At 48.9% G+C, this 16,775-nt stretch overlaps 1 protein-coding gene across 3 annotated transcripts in view; it reads left to right on the forward strand.

The window, feature by feature from the left end:
• Positions 1 to 9,747: 9,747 nt before the first annotated feature.
• PXN (paxillin) overlaps positions 9,748 to 16,775 on the forward strand; it is a 48,276-nt gene continuing 41,248 nt past the window's right edge. Inside the window, exon 1 of one of the 3 annotated variants that reach the window (XM_036276354.1) lies at positions 9,748 to 9,862. In XM_036276354.1, the coding sequence (XP_036132247.1) occupies positions 9,850 to 9,862 (13 nt within the window). In that variant the 5' untranslated portion in view covers positions 9,748 to 9,849. The remainder of the gene's footprint in view (positions 9,863 to 16,775) is intronic. The other 2 variants (XM_036276353.1, XM_036276355.1) reach the window with 2 other exon arrangements.

Below are 16,775 nucleotides of genomic sequence, written 5' to 3' on the forward strand. Positions count from 1 at the left end.
TGGCGCAGTGGTTGAGCATTGACCCATGCACCAAGAGGTCGCTGGTTTGATTCCCGGTCAGGGCTCATGCCCAGGTTGTGGGCCCGATCCCCAGTGGGGGGCATGCAGGAGGTGGCCAGTCGATGTTCTCTCTCATTGATGTTTCTATCTCTCCCTTTCCCTTTCTCTCTCTCTCTAAAAATCAATAAAGAAAAAAATTGTTAAAAAAATTTGTGAAGCATTCCGTATTTCTGACAACAGACTGTGATAGTAGCTAGAGGGGGTGGGGGGTTGAGGGGCCGGGTGAAAGAGGTGAAGGGGTTAAGAAGTACAAATTGATGGTTACAAAATAGTCACAGAAATGTAAACAACAGCATAGAGAATATAGTACACAATATTGTAATAACTGTGTATGCCAGGGGGTACTGGAAATATAGGGGGGAAACACTTTGTAAATTATACGATTATCTAACCACTGTGCTCTACACCTGAAACTAATACAAATGATATTAAATGTCAACTGTAATTGAAAAATAAAAATAAAAGCGGTGTCCCCAAGTTGGCCCTCCCAGGAGCATCTGGAGAATGTTCGCTGTGTGTGTTTGGACGGGCTCTGCAGTTTGCACAGGACTCTTCCAGTTAGGGAGGGGAGAGGGAGGAGGGCGAACTCATATCCAGTTCCAACACTTGTTTGTTCTCCAGCCCCTTCCCAGGCAGATAGCAGGAAGAAGGGGCAGGGTTGGGTGAGGTAATGCTGACCCTCTCCCCTTCCTCCATGTAAGGAAATATCCTTGGAAACATCAGCCCTTGATGGAACCGACCCCCCAACCCTCCCACCCTGTGGCCCGAGCCAGCCTAGACCCACTGGCTCCAGAGGATGGAAAAGGGGGACCCCGAGGACAATTTCAGCAGGAAAAGGGTCCACCAGTCTCAAAACAATCTTCTTAGTGTTGAAGTCACTGCAGGATGTCTGCAAGAATCACTAACTTCTCTAGGTTAAAAATATCCCATGCCTGAGGGGCCCTCTGTGTGCATCTCAGAAGAGAGCTGGCTCACAGCTCTCTATCACTGGGAAAATTAACTGAGGCCAATTGTTCTTTTCCCCACGTGAAGCTTTTTTATTTTATTTTTTATCCTCACCCAAGGACATTTTTGCATTTATCTTCAGATAGAGCAGGAGGGAGGGAGGGAGGAAGGAACATCCACGTGAGAGAGACACATCGAGTGTTTGCCACCCGCACAACCCCAACCGGGGCGGGGGACAAACCACAACCGAGGTACGTGCGCTTAGCGGGAACCGAACCTGGGACTCTCTGGTCTGCAGGCCAACGCTCTAACCGCTGAGCCAAACTGGCCAGGGCCGCCCACATGAAGCTTTGAAGCCAGACGTTCTGGGTTCAAATCCTCTCCAAAATTCACCAGCTATGTGACCTTCGGCCACTTCTTTTTTCTTTTTTTAATCCTCACCAGAGGACTTTTTTTTTTTCCATTTTTTGTTCAGATAGAGTGGGGGGGAGAGAGAGGGGGAGAGAGAGAGAGAGAGAGAGAGAAACATTGACATGGAAGGGACACATCGAGTGGCCGCCACCCGCACGACCAACCAGGGCCGGGGACAAACTGCAACCGAGATACGTGCCCTTAGCGGGAACCGAACCCGGGTCTCTCTGGACCGCAGGCTGATGCTCTAATCCCTGAGCCAAACCGGCCAGGGCAATCGGCCACTTCTTTAACTTCTCTGTGCCTCAGTGTCCCTGGCTGAAAAAGCAGTGCCAGGATCACATCTATCTTCGAGGCCATGGGTCTCCACCCTGGCTGTGCCGGAGAACCACCTGGGGAGCTTTGAAAAATTCTGATGCCCAGGCTGCATTCCAGGCCAATTAAATCAGAATTTCTGAAGATTAGTCCTGGGCAAATATATATATATATATTTTCTTAGGTGATCCCATGTGCCACCAAGGAAGAGGCTTCTTCTTACCACAGAGAGTTTGTGGGTGTTAAATGAGATACTATAGGAAAAGTGCTTCCAGTGGTACCTAACAGAGAGTTAAATGCTTTGGTGAGGGTTATGGGACCAAGTATCCAAGACTGGGAGGTGGTCAGGGAAGGCTTCCTGGAGGAGGGGGTGCCTGAGCTGTGAACTGAAGGAGGAGAGCAGGAAAGAGGACAGGGTGCATTTCAGCAGGAGCAACAGCACTGCAGGGGTCTGAAGCCAGGAGGATGTGGCCCTTTGCAGAAACTGAAAATCATTCCCTGTGACTAGAGCTGAGAAAGGACCAAAGGAGAGCTGGGGAGAAGGCGCATTGCACCGGGTCCTCTAATGAGGTCAGAGGTCATGAATAATCACTGGGCTTTATTCTGGTGTCATGAAAGTTTTAAGCAGGGCAATAAGTGACCTAGACAGGGCCCCCCCCACCACCACCACCATCACCAAATTCGGAAGCCGCAAAGCCTTTTCAAGTCACATCCAAGCCAGATGGGAAACTTAAACTTACTAACTCCCACACACCCCTTCATGAGCCAGCACATGCACTAGAGCCAGACGGTCCTGGGTTTGAATCCTGACTTTGTCACTTTGTACATGTGTGGTCTTGGGCAGGTGACTTTATTTATGAGTCTCAGTTGCTTAGTCTGTAAAAGAGTCATAACCCCCCCATTGGATCTTTGCAAGGATTAAATGAGATAATAACATAAAAGATTATTCTAATATAGTAATTATTATGTAATAATTGTTAATATTATTACTACTATTCATGACCTTGATTTTGCAACCCTCTGCTGGTTGGATAAATGCCCAAATCTAGCCTTTGCTGTCCTAGCCCTAAAGTTTCTTTTTTTTTTTTTTATCCTCGCCCGAGGACATTTTTCCATTTTTTGTTTAGATAGAGTGGGAGGAAAGAGAGAGAGAGAGAGAGAAACATCGATGTGAAAGGGATACATCAAGTGGCTGCCACCCACACAACCAACCAGGGCCAGGGACAAACTGCAACAGAGGTATGCACCCTTAGCGGGAACCACCCAAGTCTCTCTGGACCGCAGGCCAACGCTCTAACCGCTGAGCCAAACCGGCCAGGGTGTAGCCCTAAGTTTGGGTTCTCCCAGCCCTGGGTTCTCAGCTCTTTTCCTGCATTTTGGTGGTGGTAGTTGCATCCACATAACAACCTTGGGAGGTATATGTTTTATTATCCAGATTTTACAATTAAGGTAACTGAGGCTCAGTGTGGTTAAACCACTTGTCCCAAATCACCCAGCTGAGTATCAAACCTGTAGAACCTTGTGCACATTGTACTGCTGAGAAAACAGAGGCTCAGAAAGATGAGGTATCATGCTCAAGGCTACACAGTTGACAGGCAGCAGAGTTGGGATTTTAACCTTTGTCTGTCTTGGGACTCCTGGACCCTAAAGGGTTCCCCCCAGAGGGCTGCAGTGCCTGCTAGGACCCACTCTCTGGGTCAATTGGCTCATCCTTGAAATAAGTAGGGGAGGCTGGGACCTTTCAGTCTTGCTGTCCCTATTCTGGGGCCCTCAGCATACATTTCTGATCACCTACCCCTCCTTCTGGAATGCCCTTCCCATGGCCTCCTATTCTTCAAAAATTGGGTCAGAGTTAGCTCTGTTCCAGGAAACCTTTTTCAAGCCTCATTTGATTCATGTTAATGTTGCAGTGTCATTTTTACAATGCAGTTGTATTTTATTTTGAAAATATTAATTCATTCTGGGAATAGGTACGATTGCATATGTGGTTCAAAATTCAAAAGATCCCACAGGGACCCTGGCCGGTTTGGCTCAGCGGTTAGAGCGTTGGCCTGCTGTCTGGAGAGACCCCGGTTCGGTTCCCGCTAAGGGCACGTACCTCGGTTGTGGTTTGTCCTCGGCCCTGGTTGGGTCATGTGGATGGCAACCACTCGATGTGTCCCTTTCATATCGATGTTTCTCTCTCTCTCTCCCCCTCCCACTCTATCTGAACAAAATATCAAAAAGTGTCCTCGGGTGAGGATAAAAAAAAAAGATTCCACAGGGTATTTAGTGAACTCTCCCCACTCCTGACTCCCAGCCACACTGTTCCCCCACCCGACCCCACCCCCACCCCTTGCTGAGTGACACTAGAGTTTTATTTATTCTTCCAGAGATACTCCAGCATGTATAAGTATCTCAAACAAATCCCATTTTTCTCCACAAAGATACACGTTACACACCCTGTTCAGTTTTTGTTTTTTGTTTTTTTTAGATCTTCAAACTGTTTCGTGTCAGTAGGTAATGAGTTTCCTCCATTTCTTCTGTGGCTACATAGTTTTCCATTGTACAACTGTATGTAATTTATTTTAACCAGTCTCCCATTGATGGACATTTGGGTTGTTTCCAGTTCTTTGCTCTTAAAAACAGCACTATAGCTAAGAACCCTGTACTTGAGTCTTGTCATCTTAGAAAGCTCTGTGAATGGCCTGCGATAAAAGAAAGAGGATTGGGCTGGGTGCCAGGATGCTGGGGTTCTCATCCTGACCCTCCGGCTCATTCCACAGCCCAGGCCACTCGTCTCTGTGTACCTTGGTGTCCCCAGCCTTTCATTCCTTCAAACAATATATATATATTTAAACTTTTAAAAAGAAAAACTGATTTTAGAGAGAAAGATGGAGAGAAAGAGAGAGAGAGATCAATTTTTTAAAAATACACATTTTATTTCTTTATTGATTTTAGAGAGAGAGGAAGGGAGAGGAAGAGAGAGTTAGAAACATCGATGAGCCCTGGCCGGTTTGGCTCAGTGGTTAGAGCGTCGGCCTGCGGCCCAGAGAGATCCGGGTTCGGTTCCCGCTAAGGGCATGTACCTCAGTTGCAGTTTGTCCCTGGCCCTGGTTAGTCATGCGGGTGGCGGCCACTCGATGTGTCCCTTTCACGTTGATGTTTCTCTCTCTCTCTTTCTCTCCCTCCCAGTCTATCTGAACAAAAAATGGAAAAATGTCCTTGGGTGAGTATAAAAAAAAAAGAAAAAAGAAACATCAATGAGAGAGGCCATCGATTGGCTGCTTCCTGCATGCCCCCCACTGGGGATCGGGCCTACAACCTAGTCCGGAATCAAACTGGTGACCTCTTGGTGCATGGGTCGATGCTCAATGACTGAGCCACACCAGCCGGGTGAGATAAATTTGTTGTTTCACTTATTTATGCATTCATGCTTGATTCTTTTTTTTTCTTTCTTTCCATTGGTTGATTCTTGTGTGTCCTGACCCACCCCACAGCTTTGGTGTATCAGGACAATGCTCTGGCCAGCTGAGAGCTCCCCGGCCAGGGCCGTCAAACAATATTTACTGAATGCCCTCCATTCACTGGTGAAAAGCACTGAACAAGGTAGGCAGTCTCTCACCTCAGAGTGCTGACATTGAATGGAGGAGGGAGAGACAAATAACAAATAATAATAGACTGGTAAATAAATACCAAATATAATGTCAGAAGGTGAAATTAATTTAAAAACTCAGGATAAGAGGATAGGGTCTGATGGGGGACGCGAAGAGTTTAGAGAAAATGTTCAGGACCTGCAGGGATGAAGTGTGAACTGAGACCTCAGTGATGAGCAGGAACAGCTGTGCCAAGACCTGAGCAGAGCATTTCAGAAAGGGGCTCACAGCTGCGAAGGCTCCAAAGTCAGACCGACATTGCTGTGCTCGAGGGACATGTAATGACCAGGGGAGGTTGGAAAAAGACAAAGTCCGAGGTGTGGCCTCAGAGACCCTGTGAAGAGTCTGGATTTTATTCCAAGGGCAACAGGAAACCACTGGAATGTTTAAGCAGGGGAATGAGGATGAGACTTAATATACATTTTTAAAGCATTACACATGACTCTGTCATTCTACTCCTATGTATCTAAGAGAAATGAAAGCATATGCCCAGCCAAAGACTTATATATGAATGTTCATGGCAACTTCATTCATAGTGGCCAATCCTGGAGAAATAACCTAAATATCCATCAACAGGACAATGGAGAAACAAATGGTGGTACATCCATACAAGGGAGTACTACTCATTCATGAAAAGGAGAAAATTCTTGAAACACACAACACTGATGGACCTTATGAACACACCAAGCCAAAAAAGCCATACCTCCTCATGCCCTGCAAAAAAAAAAAAAAAAGCCCTGGCCGGTTTGGCTCAGCGGTTGGAGCGTCGGCCTGCGGTACAGAGAGACCCGGGTTCGGTTCCCGCTAAGGGCACGTACCTCGGTTGTAGTTTGTCCCCGGCCCTGGTTGGTCGTGCGGGTGGCAGCCACTTGATGTGTCCCTTCACATCGATGTTTCTCCCTCTCTCTCTTCCTCTCCCTCCCTCCCGCTCTGTCTGAACAAAAAATGGAAAAATGTCCTCGGGTGAGGATAAAAAAAAAAAAAAAAGAAAAAAAAATACATGTATAATTCCATTTATATAAATGCAAACTAATCTATAGTGACAGAAAGCAAATCAGTGGTTACCTGGGCCAATGGATGGGGAGATCAACTCAAAGGGGCATGGAGGAGTGATGGAATGTTCTGGATCTTGATTAAAGTTGTAGTTATATGTGTGTATACATCTGTCAAATCTCATGGAACTAGTCTATTTGAATGGTGCATTTTACTGGGTATAAATTATACATCAATAAAGTTGATTTTTAAAAAGGATAACATTGCAGCCCTGGCCAGTTTGGCTCAGTGGTTAAAGCGTCAGCCTGCAGACCAGAGAGTCCCGGGTTCGGTTCCTGCTAAGGGCACATACCTCGGTTGCAGTTTGTCCCTGGCCCAAGTTGGGGTCGTGTGGGTGGCAATCAGTTGATGTGTCTCTCTCATGTCGATGTTTCTCTCTCTCTTCCTCCAGCTCCATCTGAAGATAAATGCAAAAATGTCCTTGGTGAGGATATAAATAAATAAATAAATAAATAAATAAATAAATAAATAAAAAAAAAAAATAACAGTGCTCCTTAGTTGATGAGATTGTTTTATCTCCCTGTAAAACTTTACCCATCCAGAATGGTCTATCATTGGCTGCCTTTAAAATCTTTTTTCTTCCTCTTTTCTTTAAATAATGGGGCTAAGTTATACCCAAAACTCGTTCTACAGACTATTTCCTCAGTACCTTGCAAAAACACCAAACAAATACCATTTCAAAAGAGGTGTATTTTTTTTCTTTTAAAATGTAAGTTTCTCAAGAGCAGGGACAATGTTTTCTTATACTGTATGTTCTATCGTGCCTAGTATACTGTGAATGATCAATAAATACGGATGATGGGAAAAAAAAAAAGGATAGCATTGGCTTCTGGTGGCAAATAGAGTCTGGGGGCCTAGTTTGGAGGTTAGTTCAGTAGTCCAGGTGGCTTGGCTGCCACTATAGAGATGACAGGAATGGTGAGCAGGACAGGCCGTGGAGGGTGAGAATAGGGAGGACTCAGAGATGACATCCAGGTGTGCACCTGGTCAACATGTGAGGGACCCTTAACTGGCCTGGGGGAGACTGAAGGGAGAGTAGCTTTGGAGGGATATCCAGCTCCCTTCACCCCCATTAGGGCTGGGTAATCTCTTGGGATCCCTTCTGACCCAACAATTCTTTATGCATAAGCTCTCCCTTACCCAGTAGGTATGGAATGTCAGTTATTGAAAAAAAATCCTCAGCATTCTCACCTCATGGACGAGAAAGCTGGGACTTCGAGGGTTCATTTATTTTCCTGGAGTCCTCTGACTGGTACCTGAGGATAGCAGGGTTCCAGCTCAGCTCTCATTTTCTGCTACATTCTTTCGTTTTTCCTGCTCCAGCTCAACTTCTTTGACTACACAATACTTTGGAGGACTGCACACATCAAGAAGTGTCGCAGAATCCAGTCATGATTTTTGCTGTAACTGAGAATCCACTGTATTATAACTTACTTAATGTTTTTCCATAAACAACCTTTTTTTTTTTTTTTTACTTAATCTCATCCTAAACTATATATTGGTTTATGTGCTGATTAAGTATTTTTCTAATATACATAAATACCAGCTATTAAAGTAAGAAATCTTTGTCTATATACCATTTACATGTCTCTCATTTCACTGGTGGCCCTTGTACCACATTTGGGGGAATTCTTCATGGGGTCACCCTAAAGTATTATATGTAAGTCAGTGTGCATGAAATGTCTAGTATATATTTATATGGATACAGTTGTTATGGACAGTGCTTTGTCAGCACCCAGCAAAAGGACCAACGACAGTGCACTTAACCTCTGATGTAGTTCTGCTTCTAGGAATTGATCTTCAGGAAACAACTAAGGATGTGCTCCAAGATTTAACTACAAGGATGTTCTTCTCAGCATTACTAATTATAGCGAAATCTTGGAAATAACTAAATTTAACAAGGAAGCTGGTAAACGCCGGTACAGTTATACAATTATTTTGCCCCCAAAAATGATGTTTTAGAAAAATATTGAATGCCCTGGTTTCAGCAGTGTGCACAAATATAAAAAGGCATATGTAAACATTTTATGTATATGGTATATTTATATGTGTGTGTATGTGTGTAAAGAAATGATCTAGAAGACTGTATAACTGAGCATTCAGTGTTTTGGATTATGGACAGTTTTAATTTTCATCTCTTAGTTCATTTATTTATTTATTTATTTTTCCTTTCTAAATATCTTCCTACAAGGAACAAGTATTGCTTTTGTAAAGAAAATTTCCTGCATGTACGCATAACCAATGGACCTGGACAACAAAGCCGGGGATGGGCCGGGGGGATGGGGAGGAAGGTGTCAATGGGGTAAAAAAGGAGAAACATCTGTAACAAAAATAAAATTAAAAAATAAAATAAAATCTGAAAAATTATTTATTAAAAAAAAAAGAGAAAATTTCCACATTTATATTCTAAGCTCTGGAATTTATTCTTCTAAATCCTTTATTTTAATATTTTTTTCTTTATTGATTTTCTTTTAGAGAGAGAGGAAGGGAGAGGGAGAAAGAGAGAGAAATATCTATGAGAGAGACATTAACTGGCCGCCTCCTGCATGCCCCCCACTGGGGATTTGGCCCACAACCTGGGCATTTGCCCTGACCGGGTATGGAACCGCTACCTTTTGGTGCATGGGTCCATGCTCTACCACTGAGCCACACTGGACTGTAGTTTTCCTTTTAATATCTACAGTGGAGTCCCTTCTGCCCCATGCAGAGTTTAGGAAGTCTCTGCTGGGGAGAGTGGACACGTGGAAGATGAGGGGATTTATAACTTCCAAAGTACTGAATCTGGCCCCAAAGGCTGGGCTGCGAGTTACACTGCCATAGGCTCACAGGGCCAGCTGAGGAGTTCCTCCAAAGGGTGCTGGCCTTGCTGGATACTGATTTAGTGTTCTCCTGGGAGGTGACGTACTGGGAGACAGGAGGACCAATCTGACTCTCCGCGGGACAGACATGTGATGAGTAAGTGACTGAGGTACGGACAGACACAGGTCAGACTGGGCTAGCAAGACAGGCGGATGGATCTGTCAGCCCGCTGGTCAGGCATGTGACTTTGAGATGGACAGAAAGACTGACAGAAGGGCCTGGAGGCCGGGGAGCCACCCACCTGCCCGCTGGGCCGCGAGGGGGCGCCGCCGCCCCGCCCAACGTCGCCCACCGTCCGGGCTGAGAGTGCGCTCGCGGGCAGCGGAGGGGGCGGGGCTGGCGTGCGCACGGGGTGGGACCAAGATGCTCGCGGGGGCGACCGTGGGCGGGGCGCGCGTGCTCGCGGGTCGGCCGGGGGCGGGGCGCGCGGCGGGCGCGGGCGCGCGCGGCGGCGGCGCGTTCCGTTCCGGGCCAAGGCTCGCGGCGGAAAAGTTGCGGGGCGGAGAGGAGCGGCCCCGGGACGGGCAGCGAGCGCGACGTCGAGCCGGTTCCCGGAGCCCACGGCCCCGCCATGGACGACCTCGGTGAGTGAGCAGGAGGCCGAGGGGGGAGGCAGCGAAGGGCGCGCGGCCCTGAGCCCGGCGGGCGCGAGCTAGCGGCGGGGGCCGCGGGATCCCACCCTTGGTGGCCGGGGTTCCCGCTCCGTCCCTGCTGGCTGGGGCTCCGCGGGGCTGGGATCTCGGGCCGGGCCTGAGTCCCGGACCAGGCGGGCCTCGTCGCTGTCCTTACAGCCGCCACCCCCAGCCTCGGGGACAACCCCTCCTCTGGACCCCGGACCTCGGGGACCCACCCCCATCTCCCAGTCCAGCCCCGGGGACCAGCGTGCACCTAAAGCACCCGCCCCGTCCACTTCAGGGGCAGAACCCTCGCTGCCTGGATCAGACCACCTCCCCAGCTGTGGGACCCTCACTTCACAGACTGCTCCCCCACCTCCACCTCACAAATCGACCACCCAATTCGTGGAGCAGCTAGTCCCTCAATTCCAGGACATGCTCTCACCCCTCCGAGGACCGCTCCCACTTCAGGGATACCCTCTGGGAGCCCACCCCTTTCATGTCACTAGCCAGATTCACAAGTTAGAGATGGGCCTCACCTCTACAAAGCCAAGCTCCCCATGTGCCTCACCAGCCCCCACTTCAGGTCTGGTCACCGTGTTTCATGGACTGGCCACTCCATTTCACTGACTGCCCTCTCTCCTCTGTGTACCAGCGGTCCCCTTGTGTCATAGACCAGCCTAATCTTAGAAGAGTAAGCGGGGGAGACAGGATTCTCACCCCACTCCCAGACGCTGGTGAAATGCCAGGGGAATAAGGAGGGAAGTGGGCCTCAAGGTATGGCCGTCTTTGAACTTGTCCTAGCTGGCAGAGTCCCTCCACCCCGCCCAGCATCAGACCTTGCTGGAAGCCACACAGGAAAGGAGGACAAGATGCCTGGAACAGAGTTGTACTGTTTTCATGTTATTGGAGCTCCCAAACTACTCTTTTCACTCCAGGCTTGATTTGCTGTTAGGGCAGGAGAAAGTGTCTCCTGGAACCAGACACTAACCCAAGGGGGTTGGTGCCAGGGTTCTAGGAATACCTTGAGTGGCCTGAATCCTGCGGTGGGAGGATTCACTCTTCTTCCCCTTCATGCCTGTAGCTGGAGGGCCTCTGAGCTGGGGAGGTGAGGAGGGGGGAAAAGTTTCTTCTCTGTAGGAGCCTTGTCTTGCCTCTGTGGACTGTGGGTGCCTTGTATGACCATTGATGCTTTCTCTGTCCCAGGCTCTGAGGAGTGGATTCATCCACTCCTGAACTGATGAGCCTCCCCAAGTGCACGGGGCACTAAGTTAAGACTGGCTGTTTGTAGGCACTGGACTTCCAAAGGGACAGGGAGGACTGGGACTTCACTGCTTCCTGGCAGCTTCTTTTGGGATCATTATCCCCCACCCCCATCCTGAAGCTGGGGGTGGTGTACAATCCTGCCTGTTTTGCGGAGTGCGATGGCTGCCAAGCATAGTTCTGCCTTTGGGTCAGGCTTGGCACCCATTTTTCCAACACACTCAAGGTTGGCATGGCTTCCAGGCAGGTATTTTTTTTTCACATAAAAATAAGTAAGCTTAAAGGAGGCTGGGGGATAGTTTTAAAATCAGGATCTGAAAGTCTCAAGGCTTTCCCAATGGGCACTGAGGAGCAGTTACAGTTTCTAAAATGCTGATGTGCTTCTGTTGCTTCTACACAGTCCTGGTGCTGTTTGAAGGACTGAGAAAGTCTGTAGAGTTTGCAGTCGAAGTCCTGAATTCCTGTCTTCTGACAGTCTTCCATGTAGGGCCAGGAAACTGAGGTAGTCTCTGAAAGGAAAGAGAGTGTACTGGCAGAAGGGATTATAGGACTTTAAATTTGCTGTTTATGGGGTTCTTCCCCATACTTCAACTTCCCATTCTCACAGCAGCCCTTTATAAGAACCCCTTAGAGCCACTGCTGTCATTACAGGTTGAGAAAATTGAGACTAAGAGAGGTTGATTCACTTGCCCAAGGCTGCACAGCCACAAAGTGACAAAACCAGGACTAGGAGCCCAGGCCTTAGCTTGTAAATCTGCAGCTCTCGTGTACCCAGAGGCCTTTCTTTCTGAGGAGGGGGTGAGCTGTCCTCGAAGGGTAGCAACAGGGTGATGGCTGCCACCTGTAACTTCTGCTGCTTTCCACCCCAGACTCCCCAGTTGTTTGGATCCTGACTGCCTGACTTCCTTGGCCTAAGCTCCCAGGGGGCCAGCCACGCCTGGCTGACCAGAGCCTGGGGTGGGAGGAATGGGGAGTGCAGGAGGGGAGAGGAATTTGCCTCTGTGCTCAGGCCCCATCAGCTGTCTGGCTGACTGCTCAGCACCCTGCCCTTCAGCTGTTTTCCTTAGTTAGGGTAGACACAAAGGCCAGGCTTCTTGTTTTTATTTTTCTTCCGAGTGCCCTCAGCTGTGAACCTCCTAGTCCCTGAAACAGGGAAGAGCTTATAGTCCATCCTGTGGCAAGCTTTGAGGGGACAAGAGTCTGTGCTGTGACTTTGTTTTTCAGTCTTAAAAAAATTGGGGAACTCTTCCTTCCCCATAGCTGCTAGCGACAGACTCTCCATGTGCTATTTAATAAGTTACAAATTTATAGCTCTTTGGGCAGAAAAACATAAACACAGCCTTTCCCTGTGTGTTCTCTCTGCTTTGTGCTTTGGGGTGGCTGCTGGTGGCTTTTCTCATTACTGTTTAGACGCTGGTTTGGCCGGGAGTTCGCCCTGTTCTCTGGCCGGAGTTTCCTGGACAGAGTTCCCACAGCACCGAGGTGCACTCTGATTACGTTTTCTGACCTGACTCCTTGCTCTCCCCTGGTTCCCATTCATAGTGTGCTTAGGGGGGAGGAGGGGGCTGTGACCACAGTTGTGGTAACCTAAGTTGATGGGAGACAGGCACCGAACTCAGCACTTTATGAGTTTCATCACAGCCATTCCGAGAGAGAGGTGTTTTATCTCTGCTTTACAGATGTGGAAACCTGAGCTCCGGGGAAAAGGTCACTGGGGGAGCTGGGATTGGAACCTAGACTGATCCGATTCTGGTCATTTTAATCATAATGAGGTAATAGTGACTGGTGACTGACCAGGGGGATGAGCCCTGGGGCCTGTTGGATGACTGCTAGTTACCTTTACAATTTCTGCCCTGGAGGCCGTCCCCAGGACATGGCCTCTATGGCAGAGGGTGGGTCTAGTTCAGGTCTTGATAGCTTTGCCTTCCCCCTCTCCCAGGGGGAGCAGCCAGCTGTTGGCAATGCCCAGTTGCCACTGGAATCTGGACATGTCTTTCAGCTTCTCAGCAGTCTTGACCCTCTGGAAAACAGTGCCTCATTGTCCTTGGAGGGGTACTGGGGGGTGGGGCAGGGGAGTTGCCTGGGGCATTTGGGGCTATGGAGCCTCCCTGTTTCCATGGAAAGTCTGGACTTTGGGCTTGCCTGTCTGTAGTGCCTCTCTGTGTTAGGCCAGGGTCAGGGCACCCAGCTGCTGGGCCTGTGGCAGAGGTACTCCTGGAGTGATGTGTGCTCCTCGTGGGCTCTGCATCAGTGCCAGAGCTGGGCCTGGGCTGTATGCTAGTGAGGGGCACGGCTGGGATTCAAACCCTGGTGTGTCTGATTCGTAGCAGGTGCCCTTTCTGCTGTGCTGTCTGTGGCCTGGGCACCTGTGGTTGGGCTTCTGGCGGCCGTAGCCCCACGACTATAGATTTGAGGTCTTCTGAGGGAACATCTCAGTCTTTCTGCCTTCCAGCCTCCCCAGTGTTCACCATGCATTGATGAGGCTGGGTGGGCCCTTAGCTAGAGGGGCCGATGGAAGGCCAGAGTTACTGCTGCTGTGCTGCGCACCCTCTTCCTCCATTGAGTCATCATGCATGGAGCATGTTAGCCCTCCAGAGATTCCCTTAGGCCTTTACCTGATTCCAAGGTCAGAGGTGTCGGAAGGACTTCCTCTCAGCTTCACTCTCATTCCAGCTCTCCCCTGGCTTGTTCTGAGCTCCTTGCCTCCATTAATGATAACAAACCCCTGCAGAACACTTCTCTTTTTTTTACAGTTTTTAAAAAATCCTCACTGGAGGATATTTTTCCATTGACTTTTTTTCAGATAGAGTGAGAGGGAGGGATGGGCATGGGAGGGGGGAGAGACAGTGACATCGATTGGTTGCCCCCGAATGACCCTGACCAGGGTGGGGGACTGAATCTGCAACCGAAGTATGTGCCCTTGACCGGGAATCAAACCTGAGACCCCTCAGTCCATGGGCCGATGCTCCAACCACTAAGTCAAAGTGGTTAGGGCTCTTTTTACAGTGTTCACAGAATTCTTTTCTATAATGTTTACTGAGCATTTACTATGTGCAAGCACTATGCTGGGCACCTTACATACATTGTTTTATTGAATCACATGGGCCACAAGAGGTGCAGATTCTATTGTTATTACTACTATCCATCTTATAGATTATGAAATAGACACAGAGAGGATGGCCCACTGCCAGGTGAGTGCCGGGGCTGGGATTAAACCCAGGCTTGGGATTTTAATGCAGAGTCGAGTTTATAACCATTCTTTACACTTCAGTTCATGGTACTGGATCTGATCATGGTTGCCTGCTGATCTGCTTGCTTTCCAGTCTCTGTTCAGTCTCCCACATCTGTCCTTTTCCTCTTCTCTGTGGCTTCTTCCTTCTCCTCCTTTGTTTGTTCTTGGGAACCCCGGATGTGACGCTGGGCCCCTGTAGCAGTGTCTCCTGCTCAGTGGAGGGCCCCACTTCTCTACCTGTCGCCAGTCCAGTCACCTGTTACCCTCAGGACAGAGCTGCGCGCTCACTGCAGAGATGTGCAGGAGAACCTGGGACTGTCCTCCAAGGAAGTTGTTGACAACTATTTCAGGTGGAGAACTGACCAAGTCCTGTGGGAAGAAGAGAGGGAGAGGAAGAATTAGGAAGCCGAGTTTTCCCAGAAATCTGGAGAAAGCAACTGAATGAAAGGGGCATCCAGGATCATCTCCTCACCTGGATGGGCCCAGAACCTCCATAGCGTCCCAGGCCTACTTTGCCTTTTTAGCTGTGGTCTTGTTGGGAGTCTTACATCTGGCCTCAAGCGTGCATTGGCGTCTCGATAAGTCTTCAGCTAACAGCGAATTGATTGCCTAACCAGTAGGGCTCAGGGATGGCCTCTCCAGGGAGGCCTGGGATGCCGGGCTAGTGTCAGGAAAACTGTGTGGTTGGCCAGGCCGGGTAGAGCCCCGGTGGCCAATTTTTCCCTTAAAGATGGCCTCTTAATGCTTATTTCTTGTGTGATTGTGGTATTGTGGTTTTATGGGAGAACATTGTTATTGTTAGGTGCATGCTGAAGTATTTGGGAGTAAAATGTCATGATGTCTACAATTTGGTTTTAAATAATGTAGTAACAAAAAGGAAGTGTGATGTGTAAAGTATATATGGGGGGGTGCACACATATTTTTTATACAAAATGGCAAAATGATAACAATTGAATCTAGATGAAGGGTATATCTGTACTTATTGTTATGTCTTTCAACTTCTGTATGTGTTTAGCTATTTCCATGATAAAAAATTGGATAAAGCAAGAAAACCTTTCTTTTCCATAGGGGGCCTAGAGTCATTTGACCAAGGGTGCCCCTAAGTGTCTACCTGTGGTTGACTTGAGCAACCCTCGGCCTGCTGTGACTCTGCTGGGGGGTGTAAAGACTGGGTGGGCAGAGACAGGAGCCAGGTGCGCCTGGTATGATAGTGACTGGTGACTGTCAGCTGGAGATAGGGCCACACAGCCACCATGACCTATGAAGCCAGAGAACTCCCAGTGTGTGGAGGCAGGCTCCGGGTTATTTGGAGTGTGGTGACCAGGATCTGAGCAGGAGAGATGCTGGGGTTTGGAAGGGGTTGCCTGGGTGGGACGTAGAACAAGGCTTGACAAAAGGCAGAGAACAGCCTCTGGGCAGCTGGAGCCTGGGGGAGGGGATGAAATGCCATTCAGTCTACGTCATGAACCTCTTATCTGTGGCCGGGGAGCACCACTGGGCTATGGGCAGAGTGGGCCAGAGTGGCCTCAGGCTCTTGCTTACAGCTGAGATCTAGCCTCCAGTTCTCCAGACTTCAGGCTGCCTCTCCTGGAATCCCCACTCCTAGGTCCCTCTTGTCTTGTTTTGTGCTGACTCAAAGCCAGGTCACTTGGGTCTCCCATCTGTTTGAGAGAAATAGCTGGATTCTGACACCAGTGGCCCCCTTGGCTCTGAGGACCCTGGTGTCTACTGGAAACATTTTGGGCAGCCAGCAGGCCCTTATCGGGAGAGTATTTCATGCAAAGGTCTCTGAGCCACACATCTGTCCGTCAGCATGCCAGGACGCAGAGGCTGGTCACTGGTAGGGATCACGGGAATCTCCTGGTATGATCTTGGAGTGGTGTGTCAGGGCCTTACTCTGCCTGTTAGAAAAGCAGCATGATGTGTGTTTCATGGGGGGAGGGGTGGTGCTGGGAGGAAGCTTTATGTAATTCTTGGCTGGGACTCAGGTAATTGTTTTAATGAAATGGAATGCAGCTTATTCAGAACTCACTTGGCAGAAGCAGCCATGTTCTGTTCTGTTTTCTCATTGGGGAGAACGAGGCACACATTTCCAGCTGTTTCAAATAGTAGAACCCTGGGTGAGCCAGAGCAAGGTGGGCGGAAGCCTCCGGGGAGCTCCTTTCAGTTAGCTCAGGGACCTCAGGCTCTCCATTCTCCTCTGGCCCTAGGTCTGTGTGTCTTTTTGAATGAGCCGTGGAGAATTGGGCCTCTTGCGACGATAGGGAAACCCTGATGAAAACAGGCAGTAACATGGGCCCAAATCCTGCTGTGTCTAGCACACAGCAGACAGACCCTCCACGAGGCCCTGTAAGTTTTTTTTTTTTTTTTCTTTATTGATTTTAGAGA

This window comes from Molossus molossus, unplaced genomic scaffold, assembly GCF_014108415.1.
Source record: "Molossus molossus isolate mMolMol1 unplaced genomic scaffold, mMolMol1.p scaffold_m16_p_22, whole genome shotgun sequence".
In the NCBI taxonomy this organism is placed as follows: domain Eukaryota; kingdom Metazoa; phylum Chordata; class Mammalia; order Chiroptera; family Molossidae; genus Molossus; species Molossus molossus.